Source organism: Macrobrachium nipponense, chromosome 9, assembly GCF_015104395.2.
Source record: "Macrobrachium nipponense isolate FS-2020 chromosome 9, ASM1510439v2, whole genome shotgun sequence".
Taxonomy (NCBI): domain Eukaryota; kingdom Metazoa; phylum Arthropoda; class Malacostraca; order Decapoda; family Palaemonidae; genus Macrobrachium; species Macrobrachium nipponense.
Window position 1 is genome coordinate 57,396,525 of NC_061110.1, and position 26,762 is coordinate 57,423,286.

Consider the following 26,762-nt stretch of genomic DNA (forward strand, 5'->3'; position numbering starts at 1 on the left):
GATAGTAAAACAAAACAACAAACATTTTTATATGTATGCTACTGCAAGAGCCTTAAGAGGTCTTTTTTTTAAAAAAAAAGGATCTTAAATCTAACCTTTGAACAATTAGCAACTTACTACGATTTGCATATGCAAAGCGGGACACGTGACGAGCAAATTCTGTAGGGCGGGACATTTGTACGCCCCTCGAAAGTAGAGATTTTGGGGGGCCAGAGATTCGAAATGGGGAATGTAGGGGGACGTCTGGTCACCCTATAACATTTATACATACATATGCATCTTTATATATACATTATGTACAAGAACGTTTCAGTTCCTCATTGGACGAGTGCTTTACGTGCTCGCCTACCGATTCGCTAGTCGCAAGTTCGATTTCCCACTCTGCCAACGTGGAATCAGAGGAATTTATTTCTGGTGATTAGGAATTCATTTCTCGATATAATGTCGTTCGGATCCCACAATAAGCTGTAGGTCCCGTTGCTAGGTAACCAATTGGTTCCTAGTCACGTACAAATATCTAATCCTCCGGGCCAGCCCTAGGACAGCTGTTAATAGTGGTTTTGTTAAACTAACATATACACTTAACGTTTTTCAAATGTTTTTAAATAGAATCAGTGACCGTCTGGCTACCTAATTCCTCAATGCTTTGGATGCGCTCTACAGTGAAAATACACTGAGAACCTATTCCTATAGTACTAAAACTAACACGCTATGAAGAAAGGTCCTTCGTAGCTCTATGGTTAGTAGTATCAGCTTTGTGTGGGAATCTCACTATATGTATATAATATATATATATATATATATATATATATATATATATATATATATATATATATATATATATATATATATGAGTATTTATATATTATAGTATATACATTATATAAATGTGTATGTACATACATACATACACACACACATTATATATATATATATATATATATATATATATATATATATATATATATTAAGAAGTGTAATTTGAATTACCTATGTGTTCTGTTTTGCCGCATTAATAATTGTAGCTCTTCTTAACTTGCACAATGCAGTGCCGAGTTTCCACATGGACGTATATCAGCGACAGTTTAGACAACGCAAACGGTTATTGCGGAATGACTTTTTACATCACAATTCATAAATATGTTATGATATTGGCTCATGGTTTTCAGACATCAGTAAGAATCATTTCAAAGCTTTTACTTTAAAAGGTGTTGGCATAACTGGAGCAATGTTTACTCGTGGGAGAACAACGTTGTCCTTGATGCTCCACACAGTCATATTTTTATCTGCATAATAGTCATATCGTAACCATCACAGCTGCTCATGTTGTCCTTCATCATGCTACTGCTGTTTTGTTCAGCTAACCATCCAAAGAATATGTTGTTCGGATTCCCTAAAAAAACAGACACTTTTTCTCGGGCATAACAGTCACACGAAAAGAATTCCTAATCAATGTCGTTGACAAACACTAGCGCACAGGTGTAGTAAGCTACGTTCATTCCCCTCTGACTTGTGCTGTTCCAAAACAACTCGCCTCAGCGAAAAACCGCACACCTCACGAATGCCAGAATTCAACCTTGTTTTCAAGCAACTGGCCACCTTTGCAGAAGTCAGTGATATGTAGCATCGTAGGTGAGTGAAGGAAGCTATAAAGTAAATGAAATTCAACACGCATCCTCAAATAAGCTAACCATCGTTCAGAAATCATAATTATTTGTGAAGTCGAAGCATTAGGAAACTGAAAGTTTGGAGTCAAAAATTTGACCAAACGTTCATCGTCATGAATTGAATTGAACGCGCTCTCGGCAACACTTGCGAGTGTGTTTGTTCATTTGTGTCCTTCGCCACAACTGGGAAAGCAGAAGTCTAAAGAACTTGAAAAGGACATTTGCTTCGATGCTGTTGGTCGACTCCTTTAATCTTCTATGATGGAATTGCACACAACAACGGGTTTCCCAGATTTGATAGAAAACGTTCCTAAATATGTGTGTAGTATGTCACAGATGTTCTTGAAAGAGTGATTTAAAAAAAATGCTCAGGTATTAGTGTGATATAGTAATGATTTCTGGTCAAAATTTTATGTAAAGTAAAAAGACAGAAAAGAGAAATATGAATAGTTTGCTACCCATAAAATAAGAATCATATTTCAGAACAAAATACAAAGCACAAGGGCCAACAAATTTATTCTGCGTTTGTAGATTGAGAAAGTTTACCGACCTTTCCCTTAATGTTATACACTTTTTGTGAATGAACAAAATAAATGGAAAGGACGTCCTAGACTTAGAGGAAGGGCCAGTGAGAATGAAAGCGGGCTCCTTCCCAGATACTTTCAGTGTTTCACGAAAAAATTGCGCCATCAGGGCGACCTCTGTTTCTCAATATGGGGAAACAAACTTGACACAACAACAATGACTATCAGTAAGCAACAGCAACGAAGCCTGCTGGCTTCGGCTGCTGATGAAATCATCTCGAAAAGAAGATTGTGTCAAACCTTTCCAGTGCTTTAAGAAGGCCTATGGACCGTATGCGATCATTCCACCAGATAGTCTTCAGTTTGAACTCATTTTAGTTCAGGAGATAATCACATGCTCTCTGTCTCTCTCTCTCGCGTGTGCCGGTAGCCCAGTGAATAAAATCTCTCTCTCTCTCTCTCTCGTCAACCGGTAGTTCAGTGAATGAAATAAGTTTAATCTCTTGAACATCAGGTATATGGCAACAAATTCCGTGTGTTAGTTGAGTAGGGGGGTCAGACCAAACGACAATGCGTGCAATGCCACAGAATCCCTCCCCAGCCATAAAAGAGGAACACAAAAGGGCTGTTGAGAAGGTCCCATCCAAAACTGACCCAATCGCTGTGATCATTCCATTGCACTGCTGGATGTTTCAAGACTAACGTTGAGAACTGTCTTGTACAATACAGGAACAATGTATCTTAAAGTTAAAACATAACCGGTAGATGCAAAAAAAAAAAAAAAAAAAAAAAAAAAAAAGAAATCGCTAAGTAACGATAAAGACGACACACACACAAAAAAAGGGAAACGAACTTTACTTTTGTCCGTTAAGCTAAATCTGTCCTTATTCGTGGCCATTTGGGTTTTCATACATTTCATTCCTTTTTATTTCGGGTCAGGGCTGGAACTTTCACCTTAAATTGGACGGTTTCATCTGCTTATCTCCGCGCAAGAGGTGAAAGTCACGAGGGGAAGGAGAGGTCTGGATTACAGATAGGTGTGATAAAAACGATGAAAAATGCGTTCCTATAGTTTACCTGTAGATATTTCTTCTACTAACCTCTTACCGGTTAATGGCAAAAACAGATCAGCCGCTTCAGGCTCTCCCAATACCGAACTCTGATTATCAAAAGAGAATGGCAGTAGATGTCAAGAGTATGACGTCATCGGTCTTTTCGCTCGCTGGGAAGCGTGGGAGTGCGAGACGCTTACTGGTTGGCACATGATGATGTCATAACTCCACTTAGCCAATGGGAGCAGTTCTATGAAAGGACAGCTGGGAAAGAAGTGTGTCGACGTTGCATATTGCGTCTGCCTTTCACAGGGGAAGGTAACGTGGCTCGGCTCTCGCGCGGTCGGTTGGGAAGGGAAGATACTCGTCGTCTCTGCTTGTCGCTCATCTTGATCATATTCGGGAGCGATGGATAAATATTTTCCTTTAAAAACTTACGTGACAAGTAACACGACCTTTTAGTGAGTTATTTAACAGAAAAGACGAGTGAGATCGGAAAATCAGAATTCTAAGACAAAGTAAATTAATTGAGCAGGACATCATTTCAGAAAAGTCTATCATCATTTTAGAGGACTGAACACTGTCCGTACCAATAGTACCATAATTAGCACAGTGAACTGCATCTCGTGAGATAGAGTTTTAGCCAATTATTTTTAGGAAGGAAGAAGAAATCATGGCGAGTGTACTTAAAAGATTCCACAATTTCAAGAGCAACCAGTTCCACGGAGGAGCCTGTGGTGAAAAGAGGAGTCAGTCTCCCGTCCCCAGCACAGAGAAAGGACCCGTGGGTGAGGCAGAGGCCGACCCCGAATGCCCCATCCCCAGTGAACTCCTACACAGGAGGAAAGTCTCCATATCGAAGAGTGGGCGGTACAGGGAAAATCACAAGAAGAGATGCGCCCTGCTGGATGAAACGAAGAAGGAACTGCAAACGCAAGCGAAAACCACGCCATCCAGCTCCTCTGACAAAGACGATCTGAGGACCATGGGGTCTCTAAAAGACAAGGTGAGTCAGGGATAACAAGTTCATTCTTTGTGGAGATAGACACAAGTGCAATCGTTTGACTTATCTTTTTTTCTTAAGTTCGTTAAAAACATTTCATATGGGTGACTTAGCCTTCAGTCAAGTAACGAAAATAAAACCAGTGATGAATTCTAAAGTGTTGCATGTTTTCCCTACATGCAGTCTGGTGCTTCTGCGGTACGTATCTCTTGATATGCACCATTATGAATATTATTTTTAGTTTGTTGTTGTTGTTATTATCATACTAAAAGATTTGGTCAATGAGCTCCATAGAACTGTATAATACTCATGATTGGTACCTAATTATTGGTAAATGAACCAGGAAGTATAAAGAACGGAACAGATGTAGCCAATGAGGGCAATAAAATAGTACTATAAAGTGACCACTTTCTTACGTGTAGTCTATGAAATCGCCGTCTGAATGATATGGTGATGAATCAGTTTCACAGAAGGGATCTGGAAACAGTTGTGCAACGAAAGACAGATCTCGCTTCTAGCAAAGGTTCTCCATCCATTTTCTATCGTCTGCAAAGTAACTACCTAGTCATCATTTGTTATGAATAGAAACTTATTGCATCATTTGGCTGAGAATACTGAAAACAATTTAAAATTATTTGTGAGTCTATAAAACTCTAAAACTGAATGAATACAAGCACCGTTCTTAGAGACAGTCATGGGTATCAGTTACGTCTATTGCCGAGTGCATGAGTGCTGCTGCATGCGCATGAAGAAGCAAACGAACGCCACCTTGATGTTTGTATGGCAGTGGCTGTTTCGAGCTTGGAAATGAGAATGACATTCATAAGTTTAGCTGCAGGGAGCCCTTGAAACATATCCAGGATGTGGTACACGAATAAAATTATGATGTGTATATATATACACAGACACACACATATATATACATAAAAACACACACACATATATATATATGTATACACAGACACACACACATATATATACATACACACACATATATATATATGTATATATATATATATATATATATATATATATATATCATCATCATCTCATCAGATGTTGCTAGTCCACTGCAGGACAAAGGCCTCAGACATGTCACTCCTTCCACTCCCTTCTGTTAATGGTCTTTCTATCCCAGTCTATCTATACCCGCAAATTTTCTTAGCTCGTGAATCCATCGTCTTCTCTTCCTTCCCATGCTTCGTTTGCAATCTCTAGAGACCCATTCCGATATTATTTTTGTCCAACTATCATCTGACATTCTCATTATATGCCCTGCCCACGTCCATTTCTTTTTCTTACTTGTTGTTAGAATATCCTCTACTATATATATAATATACGTGTATATATATATATATATATATATATATATATATATATATATATATATATATATATGTATGTATATATGTGTGTGTGTGTGTTATATTCGTTGGTCATTTTTGCATGCTAAACCTCAAATATAACCATAAGCAGTGGCATTCAATGGAAGATCTTGTGCAAGTTACGAGGTTATGTTTGTGTAATTTGTGGTTAACCAACGCAATCTTCCACGAGATGGTTTGCATGGAGGTGGAGGAGAGGCGGTCCCTCGAACCACTTGTTAGTACTACTGGGCTTCAACCGCTTGTTTAATTTTCATTCTGTTCCTGTTGCGAGACTCATGTCTCACACTTCAGACTGGACTGTTGAAGTGTACCGCAGGACATGACGAGATCACTGCTTAAAGGCCGTGGATGGAAAATAACCGTCGCCTTGTGTGGTGAGAGAGAGCACTGTCTTTTTCATTGTTGTCGCGAGGAAGCATGAGCTGAAAGTTCTGTGCTAGATTAGTGAAGCAACACAAACCACAAAGGTCAGTGGTTAGTTATCTCTTGTTTATTACCTGCGGCTTTCGTTTCTACGAAGCGTGCTCCACAAACAATTGTTGACTAAAATGACTTTGCCTACACATGAACGAGCAAGCAAGTTTGTTGACATAACTGACGTCGATCTGTACTCATACATCAGAGCATTATATTTTTGTATTTCTGTTTTCAACAGTTGCTATCCTTAATAATGTTACCTTATGACAACGGCTGTGAATGAGTTCACCATCAGCTTATATCATTTTGTTTCTAAAATTTTCAACGAGTAAACACTATCAAATTGTCTTCCATAGCGAAATGATTTTCTTCCGTGTTCTTTTTTAAAGCTGAAATATTTTGGTTTTCTTTCATGGTCAAACGATTCCTTCAGAGGCAATTCTGCGAACAAGCCCTTGAACAAAGCTTTAGATATGGTGGTTGTCCTCGTGGTCACACTTCAGTGGTGGGTGTGGCTTTTCACAATCCATCTTTTCCAGATGGATGGCTTTCTTTCATCAGCTTCTCTAAGGTCAGAAACGTCACAAAGCTGGCAAAATCATGATTTGATTTGTATATCTGTATTGTTTAACAGTTCTTTTGACAAGATCTGGGAAAGAAAGGTTGAGAAGAAAAGGCCGAGTCAATAACTGACATCCTGCTTCGGTCGACCGCACCAAGAGTTAAACTCAGCGGTCACACGGGAAGTTAATTTTGATTAGTAATGAGAAGCACCCTCTGACCTTTGCCACATCCTATTAATCGTGTAATTAGATGCCTCGACTTCACTTATTTCTGCCATACCGATACGAAATGCCATTCGAAGTGCTGACTATGCACATTCCTGCAGTCATTTCTTGACAACAGAGATTAACGTTTACACGTTCGCTTTTTTCAAATGAGTCATTTTCACTATGCCCTCTTTGAAAAGCATGGCTGAAAAATCTTCCATCCATCAATCCCTGAAATGGCAAACATTTATGCCTCAACTTTCTTCATTAATTAAAGTTGAATATAAAACTTTAACTTCAGCATTCAAGTGCATTCATTTAATAGTTAAATACTTCGTTTTTGCATGAATTCATTAGTATTGCTGAAGTTCGTTTTCCCAGTCGACAATGACCAATGAGGGTGGGAAATCCTGCATACAACAGATAAAATTTGATCGCAAATTAATATAAGCTGAAACGGCTTCAAGGACTGAAAAGTGGAAAGACTGATCATGTGCTCGAGGTATACTTTTCATTTCCCTTCTGGTGCACCGTTGCTCGGTTTATTATTAGTGAAAACCAGCCACCACTGAGAAGTCGCCTTTTCGCCATCCTATAGGCTGACCTTTACGTTGAAAGCCCATGAAATGAAGAGACAATCATTCGCCACCAATTTCTCGGTCGTAAATAAACTGCCGGAGTCTACTGTCAGTGAGCAGCTTCTATTGTCAGTGGCAGCATCTACTGTCAGTAGCAGCATCTACTGTCAGTGAGCAGCATCTACTGTCAGTGGCAGCATAACCTGGAAGTGTCTCGTCGACGTAGTTTATCTTTTTTCGCTCAAAACAACAAAAACAATCTAGCATCCGTTGCCACAACGTTCCGCTGCTTTGATTAATGATTTCCGGAATTTTGTCTTTTTATTTAATGTTTTCCATCGAGGATAAGTTTCATCATTAAAGTCACAGCATGTATCCTGTTTGAAAAAGTTAACCGCTCTTGTATTTCTTTCATACATGCACTTACAAATATACTATCAAGTAACAGTACTTCACAATTGTTTGGTGAACTTAAAGTGTGCTGGGTAGAAATGAAACTAGATTCCTTTGTCCGATCGATACCTGGAAAAAGTGAGATCTTTACCGCATCCTTATTGATTATTCGCTGAACATGTACTATATAGGGTGAAATTTGACTTCGTCAAAAGAAAGAATAAATAACAATGGCTTGATTCTGAGCAACACGGTTAAACATGGAAGTCACCCAATACAAATCCAGATAAGCAGTATAAAAACATATATGAATTAACTGACCTTGCAAATCAACAAACGAAAAGTATTCGTGAAATTCATAATAAAGGAATTCAGCACTAGGATATTCCTCACATAAAACACATTTTCCGTTTTCAGGTCAAGACTACCTCCTGTAAATCTTCATATACAGGAGGAGGAAAAGATGTCCTGTTTCTTTTCTTATCTGTGTGTGTGTGTGTGTGTCACTGCCACTACTCTTCTGACAAGAGCACGAACGTGATGTTTTCAAGACCCATCCAGGGGCTGTTTTGATCGTCCGACCTGAGACGTCAGAACACTCTCCTCCGTATTTCATGTCAGGAAATTTTCGCCTGAGCGAGACGCGAGTATCCGGATAGCAAGCCTAGAGCATGATGTCCATTTAGTGAAGAGGAGCTAGAAAGCAGTATTGCGAGTTAATCATGAAAATGACTCATTGGGATGTTACAATACACCCGTATTATTATGCTGGTTGAATTTAGGTGACGGGAAACATGCTCATCTTCAGGAAAAGTGGAAGTTATTGTGACTACGGGCTACTCTATGAGCGAGAGCCCGTGCTGGCATAAGGCCAGCGTAATCTCCAACAACAAGATATTGTGAGACTTACTTGGCAGTCTAGTCATCTCTCAGCTTCCGTTTTCCCCAATTTGTGTACGACACTTGACATTGACAAAACAGAATTGGTGAATGTGATCGCTAGACTCACGTTTAGATTTACTTATCCCTTGATAATTATCTTTCCTCTGGATTCCTAGTGTTAAGAATAGTGGCCTGCACGTAGGGGTAAGGGGTCACTGCCCCCAGCCCCCTCTGAAATCTTGTGACCACAGAAGGTTACAGTTCCTTTTCAAATGAACAGTGACTAACTTGAAAAAATGTATTACGTTTAACGATATCACTTTGTTTTCCTTCAATTCTACATTATATCCTTTCAGTTTGAGTACAGTAAAAGTATCCTTATTTTTGTTGTATGATATTTGTATGCAGAATATAACTGCGTTATTCTTCCTAGAAATGATTGATTTCAGTTGAACAGTATATGGAACTATCGAAAAAAAAATCCATGTAACTGTCTTTATTTTCTTTTTCTTTATCGCATCTTGCTTCACTTAAATGATTGGCATCGCAATTCCACTGCATATATTTATATATATATATATATATATATAGATAATATATATATATATTAATATATATATAATATTATATATATATATCGAGCTACAATGTCCTTTAATATCTAATTCGCTCTACCTCGGAATTAATATATTTTCATATATGCTAACCGAAGGGGAATTTTTTCTCGATAATAGACTTGCCTGGATCGGGGCGCGAACCCAGGATCCTTCCAAATCCAGGAACGTCAGTGAAGCTTTTACCTACTACACTGACGTTCCTGGATTTGGAAGGATCCTGGGTTCGCGCCCCGATCCAGGCAAGTCTATTATCGAGAAAAAATTCCCCTTCGGTTAGGCATATATGAAAATATATTAATTCCGAGGTAGAGCGAATTAGATATTAAAGGACATTGTAGCTCGATATATGTATATGAATCACGGAAAAGTGATATGACTTATATATATATATATATATATATATATATATATATATATATATATATATACATATATATATACATAATTGCTTTGTTCGTTAAAGAAATTAAGGCGCTGATACCATTTTTAGAAATAACCTGCTAGTTCAAAGGGTCAAAAGTGAAGGGATATAGGCTCGTTATAAGGGCAAATAATATGAATTAATTATATAAGGATTAGTGGAATGAAGCCGGGTTCGGTTCATAATGGATTTTCACTACACTTCCGGCACTATCTGAGGCACTGGGGCGCAAGGATACGTTCAGTATGAATAGTGCATGTCATACTATCATCGAGCACATGAAACATAGCAAATAAATCCATAAATCACATTGTAAAAGAGTGGAAACTGGAGTGTCGGAAGGTAAACCATCCTGGAAACCAGCCACTTTTTTGACCCGGCTCCTATCGTCGATGTCTAATAACGCAAAACACAAACCATTATGCGTTAGTGTCAATTTAGTGTGGCTGTTGGAGTCAGTCAGTCTCAAGCAAGGATGTCTCTTTTTACGTCATTTTGAGTTTGGTTGGTCGCCTTCATTCCACAGACTCAGTCAGTGCGAGGGTCAGAAAATCATTACGTGTTAAATTTTGGGATGGAAGACTATAAAACCTTGCAAAATGTAATGCACAGACGCATATGCCTTCAGAAGTTGCATATACAAACCAATTTGCAACTAGTTAGGTGCAGCTGTCTGGGAGGAGACGACGACGAACATACCTACACACAAGATTTCAGATCATATATATATATATATATTATATATATATATATATATATATATATATTATATATATATCAGTTGTATTCCACATAGGAAAATGAAAAAAGGTATATCTCAGAAAATGCCCAACAGTTTCGTCCTCCAATGGACCTCTTCTTGGAGCGTTTATTAATAAACGCTCCAAGAAGAGGTCCATTGGAGGACGAAACTGTTGGGCATTTTCTGAGATATACCTTTTTTCATTTTCCTATGTGGAATACAACTGATTTACTATATCTTCGTGGCCTAAGAAGATTACCAGTACCCTATTATTCTATCTATAATATATATATATATATATATATAATATATATATATATAGATATATATTAATATATATATATATATATATATATATATATATAGTTATATATATATTATATATATATATGTATATATGACTGGAAACTAATATGATATATATACTTTTATATATTTATATATATGGATTTTTCTATATATATAATAATATATATATATATATATATATATATCTATATATATATGTATGCATATGCATCTGTCTGTTTCCAAGCTCAGCATATATCAAGACTACTTACGCAATGGGCAACTGCAAAAGCCCATTCGAATGGAGCGTGATAATTATTAGCAAAGCTAAATTAGATATTCTAAAGTCTAGACAACTACTCGAGAAGAGACGAAAGGACGCAGTGGAAACTAAAAATACGAGTAAACTCTTCGTGAAAGTTCTTAGATTCTGGAGAATAATTATCCGCAGTGAACTTCATGAAAGGATTTCATTCATTGCTATAAGAAACATTCGCTTTCATCTTTAATTAGGCAACCGGCCCCACCCCGCGATCCTCTCTCTCTCTCTCTCTCTGTTGTGCCTTTATTTTTCTCTTCTGAAACAGCGTGGATTCAGTGACTGCATGGAGTACCTACGTGTGGCGAGTCTAAGGCCACCAATTAGCTTGAGAGAGAGAGAGGAGAGAGGTGGTCACTGAAAGGTTAATGGTGACCCAAATCCAAATGCATATTGCCGATATACTAAAAATAAAAGGTACTTTCTTCCAACCAGGTAAAAAATTAATGTATTTCGCAACTTTCAGGCTACATTAAAACTATCGCCGTCTGCCATTCACAAGTGTGCACAGTTTCACAGGGAACACTGCGCAGTTGTATGTCAGAAGTCTCTCATTATCAGGAGTCTTTCAGGAAGACCCCCTGGCGAGGTGACGACTGAAAGGAAAGTCAACAGAGAAAATCAAAAGCCTTGTACACAGTTCTTCAGGGTAGAGGTAGTAGCCACGCCCCGAGGCTAAGGTCGCGTTCTGCCACTGGTGTTTAACTATGCGAAAAACTGTCTTAGGAATGATTGGGAATGAGGCAGGTCCTCGTTTTAACCATTTTTTTTTTCTTGCAGTGAATCGTGACTTTGTTTCCAGATATGTTGAGACATTAATGAACCCTTCGATCTTAACCGTAACAGGCACAATACTAAAGTAAACAAAATGTCGAGAGAATCCTATGACATGACTGAGCAGTATTTCAGGTAGAATTGCTGGGAAAGAAATGATTTCCCAATTGGATAATGCAACATATGCAGTTGCAGACGTGACTCGGATTTATACCTTGTTTTCTTCAAGTGTATAGAAGGGTTTTCGTCTAAAGTTGATGCTGGAATGCATTATAAGAAGCAACCTATATATCTACGTCAATAAGTTTGATCAAACACAAACTCTGACCAGACATGACGACACCCATCCATTAGTAAACTTGAACATGAGATTGCAACAGGTTTAGTCACAATTCAATGGCTAATATAGTGATGTTCAAGTCCGTCTCTTTCATCTATGATGATGATGATATTCTCACTTGAAATAACCGACGAATCAACATAAGCGTTTGACGGGAAACAGGAGACGTCATTGCAAATGCTTGATGTTGGCAGAGTACTAATATAGTATCCATACATAACTGAGCAGCGTAGGGGGGTTAGTGCCGTCAGTGAACATCATGCGATTAAGTCTGTCTTAGTTTAACCAGACCACTGAGCCGATGAACAGCTCTCCTAGGGCTGGCCCGAAGGATTAGACATTTTTTACGTGGCTAGGAACCAGTTGGTTTCGTAGCAACGGGACCTACAGCTTATTGTGAGAACCGGACCACATTATATCGAGAAATGAATTTCTATCTCCAGAAATAAATTCCTTTGATTCCGCGTTGGCCGAACGGAGAATCGAACTTCGAACCACCAGATTCGTAGGCGAGCACGAAAACCACTCTTCCAACGAGGAACTCCCTCATGCGGTTTACTGTGGGTATTACTTAAGGTTCTTTGCAGCGTGTCTTCGGCCCTTAACTGCAACTCCTTCCATATTCTCTTTCTTCCTACTTACTTTACACCCTTTCCTAACAATTGATTCATAGTGGAACTGCTTTGAGGTTTTCCTGCTGTTACGCCTTTCAAATCTCTTACTGTCAACTTCCGTTTCAGCACTAAATGACCTCATATGTCCCAGTGTTTGGCATTTCACCTATCAATTCAATTTAATTCAATAGCAGTAAGGCCAAAATGGTAGTGCGAATTCTCGACCGAGATACAAATGGATACAGAATATCCAAGGTCATATTTGTGAAGTCTGAAACATTATCTAGTACTAATGCTATTATTTAGCACCGTATTATTACTCATAACAGAACTCATCTGGATATCGGTTATCAAATAGCCTCTCTTTCACAAGAAACAGCGATTTCTCAGACAGGAGGTTCATTCATAATAGTTTAAGAAGAGGCGAAGAAGACTCCAGAAGTGATTTCTAAAGCACCTGTTGGGTTCTGTCCCTCAGAGGGAAACCAAGGTAATGCTGTTGTGCTCTTGTCATTCCTCGAGCGAGATGTAAGGCATCCGGGAACCCACTTCTTTCGTTTTCTCTTCTTCTGCTATTTGTACTTATGCGCTTCTATTTGTTTGTCTTTATCTTGTTATGTCATACATACATCTATCTTTCTATTCATTATTGTCTAAGTAGCGTATGGGTCGATCGTATGTGACTGTGGAGTTTAAGAACTAATACGATTCGGCCTCAGTCGACAAATACATACAATAAGTTTCTTTGCAAGCATAGTTTTATATTTCTTCGGTGTGGTCAGTTAAGGACAAGAAGTCGAAACTCCTTGCTGGCAGAACTCCATTGTTTCTCTTTCCTTCGTGGAATTTGTCTTTATATATATATATATATATATATATATATATATATATATATATATATATATATATATATATATATGTGTGTGTGTGTGTGTGTGTGTGTGTGTGTAGTATATATATATATATATATATATATATATATATATGTATATATATATGTGTGTGTGTGTGTGTGTGTGTGTGGTACAAAGAGAAACAATGGAGTTCTGCCTGCAAGGCGTTTCGACTTCTTGTCCTTTACTTACCACACTGAAAAAATATACTAGAAATAAGCTTATAAAGAATGCTCGTATTAATGGCAGATGGGGATTACAAAGAAAATAAAATATGTACCTGGAATCCAACAAAATTGAAGAATTAGTAGACCTACAAAACAGGGTTAAGAGGTTTTACGAAAGATTAGGCCTAACAGCTCCGAAGCAGGGGCAAGACAATTAAAAGATTGTACGAAGGAGACAGACCACCATAGAAATTTTATAATTATAAAAGTACAACTCAATAATTCTCCCTTTGGCAAACAATAAAAATTTTTGCAAGGTAAACTTTTTACAAAAACCATTAAACATACGGATACATAGAAATATATATAAGGTAACTAATTTGTAATAAAGCCAGTGATTTTATCTCTTAAGTCATTCTTGAACATTTTACTAATACAGGGGTCCAAATAGGCAGCACATGCCAGGCCTGAGGTTGAAATTACAATTGGAAGTCAGCTGTATAATGGCGGACTCTAAAAGATTTCATGAAAAGAAGTCTTTCGATCTGGCAATCAATGAACTCTCAGTCCTATTTATCCTGTGAGAGTTTTCACTTAAATGAATGAATAGAATATAGCATTGGATGTTTGCCCAGTTTTTATTGGGGACTAACAATGCGCAATGCTCATAAAAAACGTCAATAAAAATTGATACTTTGATATATTAAGGTGATGGCCTGAATAAAAATGAACAGGAGTGGTTGGTTGGTTTCCTATAAATACTGAACTTGCATTGAAAGGGAGGCAGTTGTCTTTTTCTAATTCTAAGTCATATTTTCTAATCCAGTCTACGATACGAGGCAAATGTTCGTCTTCATCGTGTGGGGCCTATGGCCCTCTACCTCTTTTGGCTCTCAATGACACACACACACACACACATATCAGTTTCGAGCAGTGTCAACTGAAACCTATCAGTTCTCGTGTTGATGGAATAAATTATACATCTGAAGTGATACCCGTGAATATGATTTTTTGTTTTTTTATTTTCACACTGACAACATAGTCAAGTTTGGCCAATAGAAGAGGTAATATCTTCAATTCTGTTCAACGTCGATGTAATCGAGCCTTTCTAATATGATATATTACAAAGGATCTAATTGCTTCAGACTTTTCAAAATATAGGGAATTCTCCATCAATTCCGCCAATTGTTTTCTTCATCATCTCGGGGTCATCACCAACTCTCGAGTCCTGCTCTCTTTCCTCTCCCTTCAAAATAATGCTGAAGGTCGCCCAGTGGACGACGCTGTTTCCATTTGAGTCCCAGACCTTTCTTGCCTGCAGGGGTCTCTCAGTCAGGTTGTTCTTTTATCGTGTCTTTTCGTATTTCCTTTGTAATGGCTTACGAGTCTTTGCAATAATAATTTCTTGTCATTAGGACAATGCTTCATAAATTGCACTCTTTCCGAGGTTGCTTAATGAGTGGTCTTCCTGTCTGATGTTATCTTTCCCTACGTCTGGTTTCTCTGAAAACAAAGAACACTTCCTTTTCCATTTATGATTGTCGTATTTGTCTTGTGATCATTTTTTTCCATTCTTTCTTCTTAATGATAGCTTCATCAAAAGTACTGAAAATACAATTCAGTACAAATTTACGTATCGTAACAACCATTTTTTTTTTATCGCACTATAACCAGAGATTCTGGTTGGTGAGTCTAAAACAAAGCCCTCGACGGAACCGGCCATCCTTTGTTTTGGCCTCCTTCCTTTTTTTTAAGCTTCCCTTTATCCTGAGAAGTGTCTGTAGACTCCTTGATTCTGAGTCAGGTCCTGTTCATTTCCAGCATGCAATAATAATTTTTAGTCATTAGGAAAATGCTTCACAATCTGCACTATTTCAGATTGTCAGTCAGTAGCTATGTTCCTGATAAATCGTACAGATCAGCTGTCAAAACGCTTTGATAAATCACTCTAATAATAATCAGACATGAACCATTAGCGTCTCATAATGATAACAACAAAACTCTTATCATTCTTAATCTGAAAGTGCTGTCGTGGCTCCTTGTCTGAAATGCCCTGCAACTAATTCAATTTATTCAGTCCCCGCACGCGAATTTTCACTTATTTAATTTTTTTTTCTCATGGTCTAAAACAAGTGAATGAGGAAATTTAACGGGGCTTCGCTCGAAGGTTTGGAAATGTTATATTGACGGGAAAAAAAAAGCAAGGTGACGAACGTACGAGTTTATATTAGGATCATGTTGATGGAATGAACACACCATTACACCATTCAGGATCAGATTACCTCTAATTAGAACCAACACGAAAATGAACACCAGGATATCCTCACAGCTATTCTGACCGTCCTGGCATGAAAAATGTGTGTTGTGTGTGTGTATATATATATATTATATATATATGATATAGTATATATATATATATTATATATATATATCGATTAGAGATAGATATTAACCCAATAATATATATATATAATATATATATATATACATATATATATATAGATAGATAGATAGATAGATGTTAACCCAATAATATATTTTAAAATCCATTTCCCGTTACCTGGGGAATAACGTACACCCAAGGAGAAATCACAGTTGATAAGTGCTTCGCCAACAGCAGCATTAGAAGCGATGTCTGGTTTAGAAAAGATAGGCAGTGACTTTGACCACCTGTCAAGCTTCCGTGACGAAGCACTTTTATAAATCATAATTCCCCTTGGGTGCAAGTTATTCTCGAGTTATACTGAATTAGAGATTAAATGACATCTGTGGCTTAATATTTATGAATAAAAAATTCACACGTGGATAAGTGACACACACACACACACACACCTCATTGGCTATAATGCTGCATGATATAAGGGGTCCAATGAAAATCCACAACTCTCGTATTTCTTGTGCCTTGTCTTCCATAAATCTCCACTCATCTCATCTACAGCCTCCCTTCTCGTAGTCCTCATCTAAGTAGGTCTGGCTCTTCCAAGTCTTCTGCTCCCACACACAGGAGCTCAGCATCAGCTGCATATTCCAAGCCTGTCAAGATTCTAACATTCATCTCCGACCATTTTTTTATTCATAATAAATTCTGAGGAGGGCAAACACCAAAGGTGAAGTAACATTTCCTTGAAGAACTCCATTACTCATTGCAAATTGCGTTGACAAGGCCACTTAAGGACTGACTTATATTGGACTTCTTTCATAGATAAATTAAATTGGCTTTGCAAGTTTAATTAACGGGAATGCCATAGTGACGCAAAATATTCCGTGATATTGATCTGTGGACGCTGTCAAATGCGCTATCATAATGAACAAAAGACATCAGTAGGTGGGTTCTAATTCTGTACACTTCTTCACTCATAAGCACATTCAGATATTAGCCAGTCCCAGATAATCAGTGAAATGAGCCCCTTCTACCTCTTATGAGATGTTACTGCACAAAAATCTGCCGGCCACCGTTTGTCACTGTCATCTCATGTTATTATTGACTCATATTCATTTTGACAGGGGTTTTCCATTTTCTCTTTCCACACATGGATATTATTGTCATCATCTAATTCTGTGGCTTCCCTAATGCCAGGGCCACTCCCTGAATACATGGATTTATTAACATTATCAGCCTGTCTGTCCAAAGATTCCCTTATCATTTCTTAATATTCGTTCAACTTTACTATCTGGACTTGAGTACTTAGCACATTATGCTTTCATACACACATACATATACACAGACACACATTTATATATATGTTTACATAGGTGTGTGTATGTTTATGCATAAACATAGATATGTACACGTGTTTATGTGTTTGCGCTTGGGTCATTCAGCCTTAACTCACACAAGTACAAGAGATGATCATTTTCCTACATAGACCTCATAAAATATGCAAAGCAAAGGTCAGAGAATGCAACAGTGACACTCTGTAATAGGTACTTCTAGTAGGTAATATATATATATATACATATATATATATATATATATATATATATATATATATATATAAATGTGTGTGTGTGTGGTGTGTTGTGTGGTTTCTGGTGTGTGTGTGAATGTGTACAAATATGTAAAAAAAATAAACTAAAATAAAACCATAGGTAAAAGCACGACACTCATGCCTTCCTTTCAAGGGACTGTCTGGATGCACGACAACTTATTCTTTTCTGGAGTTATCACATCAACTGCCACAGTCTCCTGATTTGTGAATTCCTGGATTCACAGCTTGAAGTTGTAAAATGACTTACATTGAAATTTTGGCTCGGGAGGCAAACTGTTATGAATCTCAACCAATTCCTTTAGGATAGAAATTAGGACCAGGTTTAGCAACGTGATGAAGATAAAAAATAACACTCACACACACACACAGTACATATGTGTGCGCATGTATAATTATGTACATATATACATACAAAGAATGATGGAAAAATGAAAGTTAGCATGAATGATAGAAGACTGAACAAAATGCAAGATGAAAGAAGTAACCAGTCACGGAATGGATGAAACAAGGAAGGAAGAGGATTATTATCTGGAAAGGTGTTGGAGGAAAAGCGATTAGTTTAGCAGCTAAAGAAAAAGAATAGATGTTAAGTGTAGTGTTTATGGAGTCAAAAGTGTTGCAAGGCTGAAATATGTAGAGATCTGTAGAGGTCATAAAAAGCTAAGCAAGGGGAAAAGATTGTTTTGATGTGGTCTGACCATGTGGAGAAAAAGGAAGAACGGTGCTTTTGCGAAGACGAAAGCTTTTCATATTTGCATAAGTCATTTCCTTGATTCCTTTCACGTCTCCACTGGACAAAGCTTTGGATCTACTTTTCAAAACTACAGAGCCCTTTATCTACTTACTTCCACACTGTTCTCTGCACTTTAAGACAGTTCATTTTAACCCGTAACCTGAGGAACAAATCATATTTCAATCAAGATGTTTGTTTCGTAAATTAAATAAAAAGTAAGAAATGTGCCGAAGTTTCTTCGGCGCAATCGAGTTTTCTGTACATCGTATAATCAAGGCCACTGAAAACAGCCGCGGCCCAAGAAACTTTAACCACGGCCCTTTGGCCAGGCCTAAATGTTGCCAGACGCACGATTATGTCTAACTTTAAACTTAAAAAAAAATACTGAGGTTAGAGGGCTGAAATTTGGTATGATTGATGACTAGACGGTGGATGATCAACAAATCAATTTGTTGCCCTCTAGCCTCAGTAGGTTTTAAGAGATGAAGGCGGACAGAAAAAGTGATGACGGACAGCTAAAGCCAAAACATTAGTTTTGTTTTTTTGTTTTTTCCAGAAAACTAACAAGCCACACCAAGGTTTCCCAAAGAAATTTACGCTACCAATAAATCTATTGTAATTTGGTTCAAAGGTATATGTGATGAAAGCTGACAAACCTGGTGCAGTGGTCATTTTAAATAAAAGTGATTATGTACTAATGAAATTTTTGTTCTATTTTTGTTGTACAACAGTTTCAACGAAAAAGTTAATGAACTGTTAAAGAGAAAAGAAGGTTTTATTAAGATGTTGTGTGATCCAATTTTACTAGATTTGCTTGAATACCAGAAAGCATGAAACAGATTTTTGTATTAGGGCAATTAAGAGTTCAGTTCGTCTGGCTTCATATAATTTTGCAGAATATCTTGTTGATATTCCTAACTCATTGTGGATACCATTTCTGATGCAATATAAAGAGCAAGAATTTTGAAACAAACTAAATACTGTATAGATCAACAGTGATTCTAGGCTCAGAGTTTCCATATGCTATCATTAACCCCCAAAGTGCCTATTAATAACCTGTAAGAAGTTTCACCTGATACCTTAGAGAGCAGGCAGTTGGATCTACCAGTCTAGGAAACCCTTGTGAGTAAATGATTGGAATTCACTGGAAACATGATTCTCAAAGCTTCCGCATGGCCATCGGAAATCCTCTCTCCAATTTCCTTGAATCTGTACAGGGATTCCTCAAAGCAGTCATTCGATGCAGTGTAATACTGCTTCAGGTTTGCTTCTTGACGGTATATGCACTCGGCTGGCGGACGAAAATGTTAACATTTTCCGAAGTAACCTGAATAAAATTGGTGCCATCTCTAAAATTCGCTGTGGAAATCGAGAATGGCGGTAAACTCCCATTTTTTATTTAATGTAAACAGAATAACTACCAACCTCACTACTTACCTACATACATTTCCATTCTACCCACAGCAATAGAATAAAGAAATGGGTGTTTCATACCCATGTTTTTTGGGTATGTAGTTCTGAATGTATTGATAATGAAATGGATGCAATTGCGAATACGCCACTAACAAAAATGGCAAAATTCCGACTTATATGTTAATAACGAAACATTTAACAAAAAAAGCCTATTTGTGATACCACAGTGTAAACATTTTGAAGATACCCTCCATTCCTTAACGTTAATTAATGTAGCATTTAAGAAGAAACCAACGAAAAAAAGCACATATTATGACTTCTCCCGAATATACAAAGGAAAATGTGTATCAAACCCCATGTAATTGGCGTGAAAATTTTCCCATTGTTCAATCTATAAAAATCACTGGAGAATAGAAGGGAATGGCATAAAGATGTAGAAGATCAAGCAACTTTAGAGCTGCGGAAACTTTCGTTTTAGTTTAGGGGAACCGGGAACCCACGCCGGCAACTGGACAGGGGGTGTTTTTCTAGTATGCCGGAAAGAAACAGTTGTATCCAGTTATATGGAATACAAATGATTTTGTATGAATAAAAAACAATCAGTCCAAGAATGTATAAACTTGATTCATTTATTGAAAGGAAAAAAGGAAAACGTATACATTTTTAGCAAGGAGTTCGTCTGTTCTTTGAAATCAAGGGAGGTTATCCTTTCTGGAGAAGAAATTGCGAATGAAGGGACTTCCATCGCAAATGAGGTCAACACTTTCATTCTGTCAGCTGCTAATACAATTTCAACAACGTACACTTCCGTCTGTACTGTTACCCCACTTTATCATATACTAAATTTCTACAACAATGTATCAGGCCTTTGGAAGATACATCTTCATTGGGCGAACTCCGTCAAAATTTATATTTGTGATTCCCTTTACCTTATGGTATATTTTTATAGACTGCACATAGATGTGAATGTCTCGATAGATTTAGCGAACGCGATATGTGAGGCAAAACATGGATCTTGTTTGCAATTTAACTATCTTGAGAAGTTAATGAAAATTCTAGGAAATAATTTTGGAGGGTCTTTATGTTGAAGTTTTCAACTGCTTAACAGTCCGTTTGATTATTATATTTCAGCTTGTAATTATGGGACGCTGAGGAAACAAATAAGAAAAAATGGCAATTCAATATGCACTTCAGTCTGTTAAGAATTAATGCTGTTTATTTCTATTCATATGTTAGAATGAAAATATAATATCTAATAGACTATATATATTACTATATATTATTATAAATGATAATATATTATAATATACATATAGATATACCATATATTAGATACATATATAGACATAATACCATAATAATATACATATATCTATTAATTTAGATTACATTATATATCATAGATAAGATACAATATATAATACATATATTTTTTTAACTATACAAAATATATTATTCACAATATAAATAACATATATATATATATAAGTATTATAATATAATATATAAATTAACCATAGTATAATTAAATTACTGGTACAAGCAAAATGCAGTTTGGATCTACCGTCTAAGTAAACCCTTGTGAGTAAATGATTGGAATTCACTGGAAACATATTATATATATATATATATATATATATATAATATATATATATATATAGATATGTATGTATGTATATATATATATATATATATATATATATATATATATATATATATATACACATACATACAAACACACACACACACACACACACACATATATATATATATATTATATACATTTGCATATAATATATATATATATATATAATATATATATATATATATATATATATATATATATATATAAATTACTTGTGTAAGTAAAATGCAGTTTCATCTTTATCTCACGGAACCGGTAAGGAATGCAGGTTTACTAACAAAATTCTACATTGCTTTTAACGAATACAGAAATGTGAAGGTCATTTACGACACAATCCTGCAACCTTCAAGATTCGATAATCATCGTCTTTCCCACTGCACCGATAAATAAACAGCGTCATGAAGAGAAATACAAAAATCGTGTCTCCTGTTTATACTTGACAAGTATTGTGTTATCAGAATATGCCTGCAATACTGTTGCTTTATCTGGCAAAACGACGTACGGATAAACATGCAAGTAGCAACCAGACTGACATACATGTATGTATATATTATACATACATACGTATATATGTATGTAATATGTATATATATATATAGTATATATATATATATATATATAGATATATATATAATATATATATATATATATATATGATATATATATAATCTCTTTACAAAATCCTTAGACAGGCTGACTGAATGATTCCGTGATTGCATATAGGCGAAGGCATTTGTCACGAAGACGCCATGCACGCATAAAATACCTGATTTAAACAGCACTTGATCATGCACCTGCCGATCAGAAAATGACTTTGCATGATCCGAAAAGCAAATAAAAGCTGGGCAGCCGAGTGCATCAAATCGTAGTCACAGAGGATCACTGATCATGAGACCTTGGAACTGGAAAATTCAATTTGACGTTCCACTTTTCATTTTTGAATTTTCGGTTGACACTGAAAATTTCTCTGGAATACAGCTTTGAAGACGAGACGGACAGGTCCATTTCGGTTCATCCATAAAAGTTCGTGTGAAATGTATCCACACGGAAGAAAGTTTTGCACGCTCCCTCACCAACGCATTGGTGACCATGTGCCGTCATCTCCTTGCATACTGTCAACTGTCTGTGTCCAAATGAAACCCAGACATATTGACATCATAACTTAACTTCTTTAACTGTCATAAGAACACCGCAGAGATAACGCGTTTAATATCAAGGCACGAAATCAATAAGTAAAAATTTAAGAAACTTCTTCAAGTTAATTTGGGGTATTTTTTTTATCTGATAATCGTAATCCATAATAAGGTGCTGATCAACGTAAGTAATTTTGATTGTTTATTAGTTACTTAGCTGCTGGGAGCATTGATTCTAAAGCGATAAACATTTCCAAGTGAACTGTACATCTGATAATTATTAGCCCGCCATTACGTGTGAACTTTGAACGGTAAGAAAAATATTTTTTAGCTAAGAATTGTCTGCTACATTACATACATACATACACACACACACACACACACACACACACACACACACACATATATTATATATATACACACACACACACACACACATTATATATATATATATGTATGTATGTATGTATGTATGTATGAATGTATGTAAATCATGGTGCGTTGTTAGAGCGCTCGCTCCACCAGTGAGAAGTGGCGAGTTTTATTCCTTAGGGAATTAGAATGTTTGAAGCACATTCTGTTGAAAAGAGTAGTGCCTTTGGTGACCTCAGCAGTAACCAAGGTACTGTCTGGTTAGTCGACTCTGGTGGGTAACAACCAAAGAGGAGAAGGGTTTGGACTCAGCAACCTCATCTCAAAAGAGCTGTTGAGGACAAGAAGGCCAACACCTTCTGGAGGAAAAGACATGGTGCCATTCCAAGTGTGAGAGACTTGGCAGCAGCGAACCTCTTCAGGGAAGCCTTCCATCCCTTGGACGGAATGAATTGGCAGCGCTTCTGTTCTGAAAAGGGTATCTTCTTTGACTTCAATGCGAGGACTGTTTATACTGCATTTTGTCTATGTCTGTTATACTTGTATTTTGGGGTAATACTGACTCAATACAAACCTGAAATGGATTTCCTAAACCGTCACTGGTGCAAAGAGACCAGTGGGGAGGCTTTATAACCGGCCAAAATTTTGTATACAGCGGATCCATTAAACTCACCTTTCAATACGGAAGAAAACGAAAAAGAAAAAACTCTCTCCCGGCCTCAGGCAATTCTTCCTCTGCTCATTCTGATGCTGAAAATTCGTCGTCAGAAGAGAAATGAGATCAGGGTCAAATGGGCCGAAACCATTCACAGACTTTGTAGTGCATGATGTCCATATAAAATTTCAATATGTTTGTCCTGTCGAGAATACTTAACATAAGACATATAAGCATGTGCATATATAGAAGTAAACCCCACACGCACATATATGTATCTATGTGCACGAGTATATACATATGCATACTTATGAAATGTTTCTAACCTCTGTCCTATTCCAGCGTAAGGTGGAAACTTCTTAAGACTAAATTTAGTGCTTTCCTGTCATTTTAGTCTAGTTTTCTTTTTGACTTAACTTACATTAAAAAGGTTAAAGCTTTTCCTGTTTCCTACATTAAATAAAAAGTTAATAATCGTATGCGGAAAAGTGTCGCCTACAGCGGAAGGTGTTGTACTATATAGGCAGTCTGTGCCTCCGGCAAAGCAAAGCTGGAACACGTAGGCAGGCGCCAGGCGTTAGGTCGCGATATCTCACCCTGAACAACTAAGGCTTCTACAGATTTTGCTAGTGATGTAAGAAAGCAGCTTGCTCTCTTCAGATTTACCGATTGTGGCAAAAGTCACAGGAAAAAGAGACAATAGGAAAAAGATAGAAAGATGAAGTCATGATTCAATACATGAATGAAACACACCTGGAAACCAATTAATAAGTTCTGCAATTTATGATTTTAATTTTAGTCACTGACAGATTTTTTGGGAAAAAGATTTTGTACAACTTTTTTCAGTGTCTTTGACCATTTTTGTCGTAACACTAGATGAATAAATATTAAATGAATTAATCCATGACAGGCTTACTTATCAACAAATCATCTCATAAAGATAAAAAAAACCATCATTCCAAGATGACGTAATATAGTTGTATGAAACTTTCCTTCCATGACAACCTAGCTCATTTTGTGTCTCGATCATTTCAGGCGGAGAAGAACAAGGAGAACGAGAAGAACAGAGAGAACATCATCGTTCGGAGGGACAGCATCATCAGTGATACCGACGGCCACGCTGTGGCTGACGAAATCGAGTCCTTGGCCAAGACGCTATGTATAGAAAATGCGCTGGAGACAGCTTTATAGCCAATGGGACGCTGTGGACGAGTTTCAAGCCAAGGGGATGTCGAGATGCCTGCGAGGGTCCAGCTGGGACGAAAACGCTGTATGGACAAAAGTTCATTCTTTCGACCTTGATGTAGACAATGGGACGATGAAAACGGCATTGTACAGTTGTCAGTGGGACGCTATAATGCTTCACAGATAGTGCATTCACATTTTAGCATGATAAGATGTGGTTGTTCAGCGACATGTAAATATACCAAACAAAAGCGAAGCCGAGGGACTGTACTGGCGTTTTCTAGATAACCTCGTTATGAGGTGTGAGGCAAATACAGGTATTTAACATCATTTAGGTGTGCGTGACCTTACAGATGACTTAGTTGTTATCAGTAGTTCATGTAGTGCAGGCCCTGTTTCTTTACAGTATGAGTGATGCAACCTATAGTCTTCATTACGGTCTAGAAATTCCCAGCGAGGTACAGCAGGCAGCCCCACTACCCACAGCAAGACTTTTTGATGTCCCACTGGTTACCACGATTTTCATTTTTGCTTTAGTAACATTAGTTATTATTGTGATATTTAGGTTATGACATCTTCTGTTTCTTCCTTACTTTCTGTCCTCTTGTCTGTGCTTCTCTCGGATTCCTGTCCACTCCTTTGAAATGGAAATTGTCACTCTGCACCCATCGCTGGGCGAAATGTGGCCATCTGAAAGGCGTCTTTCTTTTGCATACCTGCACTGATGGAAAAGAGGAGGGTGGAATTCCATCACAAATGTTTAGTTGCGGATAAGATCAATTGACAAGTTTGTTGTGTTATTATCATATGGGTACAGAGGAAAAATAAAACTTGGTTTAATTAATTAGCCGCTCTCTGCCTTGCCTACGGTAAAATGCCTTGCTAACGTTACTTCATGAATTGTAAAAAAAACAATGGCCACTGGATGGACTGGAATCTGCTGTCTCCCAGATTATAGAGAAATGAAATGAATTCATGCCCGTCAAATGATTTACTAAATATCATCACCATCATCATCATTACTCGTATTAACCAAACATTTTCGATATGCACGGTGGTGAACTTGCAGAGATTTTCCCTGAATTGAACAACACAGTTATGTAAACAGACATTTTCGAGCAAAATCTGATTAACGTCAATGCGACAAGATAACAGTGATGGTAATGACGTCAAGTGTTAATCAGAGCAATATTTTTATAATGAGCGTTGAGGAGAGGCTCAAACCATCACTATTTTTCTAGTAATGGTAATAATATACTAATAATAATAAAATGAGCTTTGAATATACGAATAATGTCAACGTACATCCTTGTCTGTTTTCATCTTTTTCAGGGCCTCTTCTTCACGTATGCCACCTTCTCTGCTTAACTTATCCTGTCTCCCGTCGCTCACGAACCAATTTTCTCTCATCCGCGTCATTACAGAACATTTCACTCATTTTCCGTCGGCGTCAAAGCCAGTCATTTTGACGTCAGATGACAAACACCTCTTCATTCCACGTCGTTGGATCGCCTCCCCACTCGTTCAGTCGGCTTCTCTCTCATTCTAATCTTATCTTTCTATAGCATCCTCATTATGAGTCACTGATAACTCGTTTGCACTAATTTTGTTCATATATAGCCCAAGTTAAAGGCTGTGTGCCTACAGTCTCCGTGCAGGCACAGGAGAAGAGGAAAAAGAAACATTGAATTTAATTAAGAGAATAAAGTCAATTAGTTTAGGTTCCAAGATGGACCCCAAGAATAAAATGCCTACGAAGACAAGAGGTTTCTCAAGTATTGTCCAAGA

At 37.1% G+C, this 26,762-nt stretch overlaps 1 protein-coding gene and 1 long non-coding RNA gene across 4 annotated transcripts in view; one reads left to right on the forward strand and one right to left on the reverse strand.

Moving 5' to 3' along the window:
• LOC135217867 (uncharacterized) overlaps window positions 1-26,762 on the reverse strand; it is a 333,302-nt gene that overhangs the window by 74,103 nt on the left and 232,437 nt on the right. The window contains exon 6 of one of the 3 annotated variants that reach the window (XR_010315214.1): window positions 16,322-16,882. The exons of the other annotated variants lie outside the window; for them this stretch is intronic. This is a non-coding gene — a long non-coding RNA (uncharacterized LOC135217867). Of the gene's footprint in view, window positions 1-16,321; window positions 16,883-26,762 lie in introns of those variants that run through there. 3 annotated transcript variants of the gene reach the window in all.
• LOC135217866 (uncharacterized) lies at window positions 3,529-26,762 on the forward strand. The gene is made up of 2 exons (XM_064253887.1): window positions 3,529-4,249; window positions 24,825-26,762. Exons 1-2 carry the CDS (start codon window positions 3,917-3,919, stop codon window positions 24,978-24,980), a joined length of 489 nt encoding a protein of 162 aa, XP_064109957.1. The 5' UTR covers window positions 3,529-3,916; the 3' UTR covers window positions 24,981-26,762.

Bases quoted from the DNA above. Each gene is read 5' to 3' on its own strand.
- LOC135217866 (XM_064253887.1), top strand. From the start codon at position 3,917: ATGGCGAGTGTACTTAAAAGATTCCACAATTTCAAGAGCAACCAGTTC. The intron at 4,250-24,824 runs GTGAGTCAGGGA...CGATCATTTCAG, and splicing joins TGGGGTCTCTAAAAGACAAG to GCGGAGAAGAACAAGGAGAA.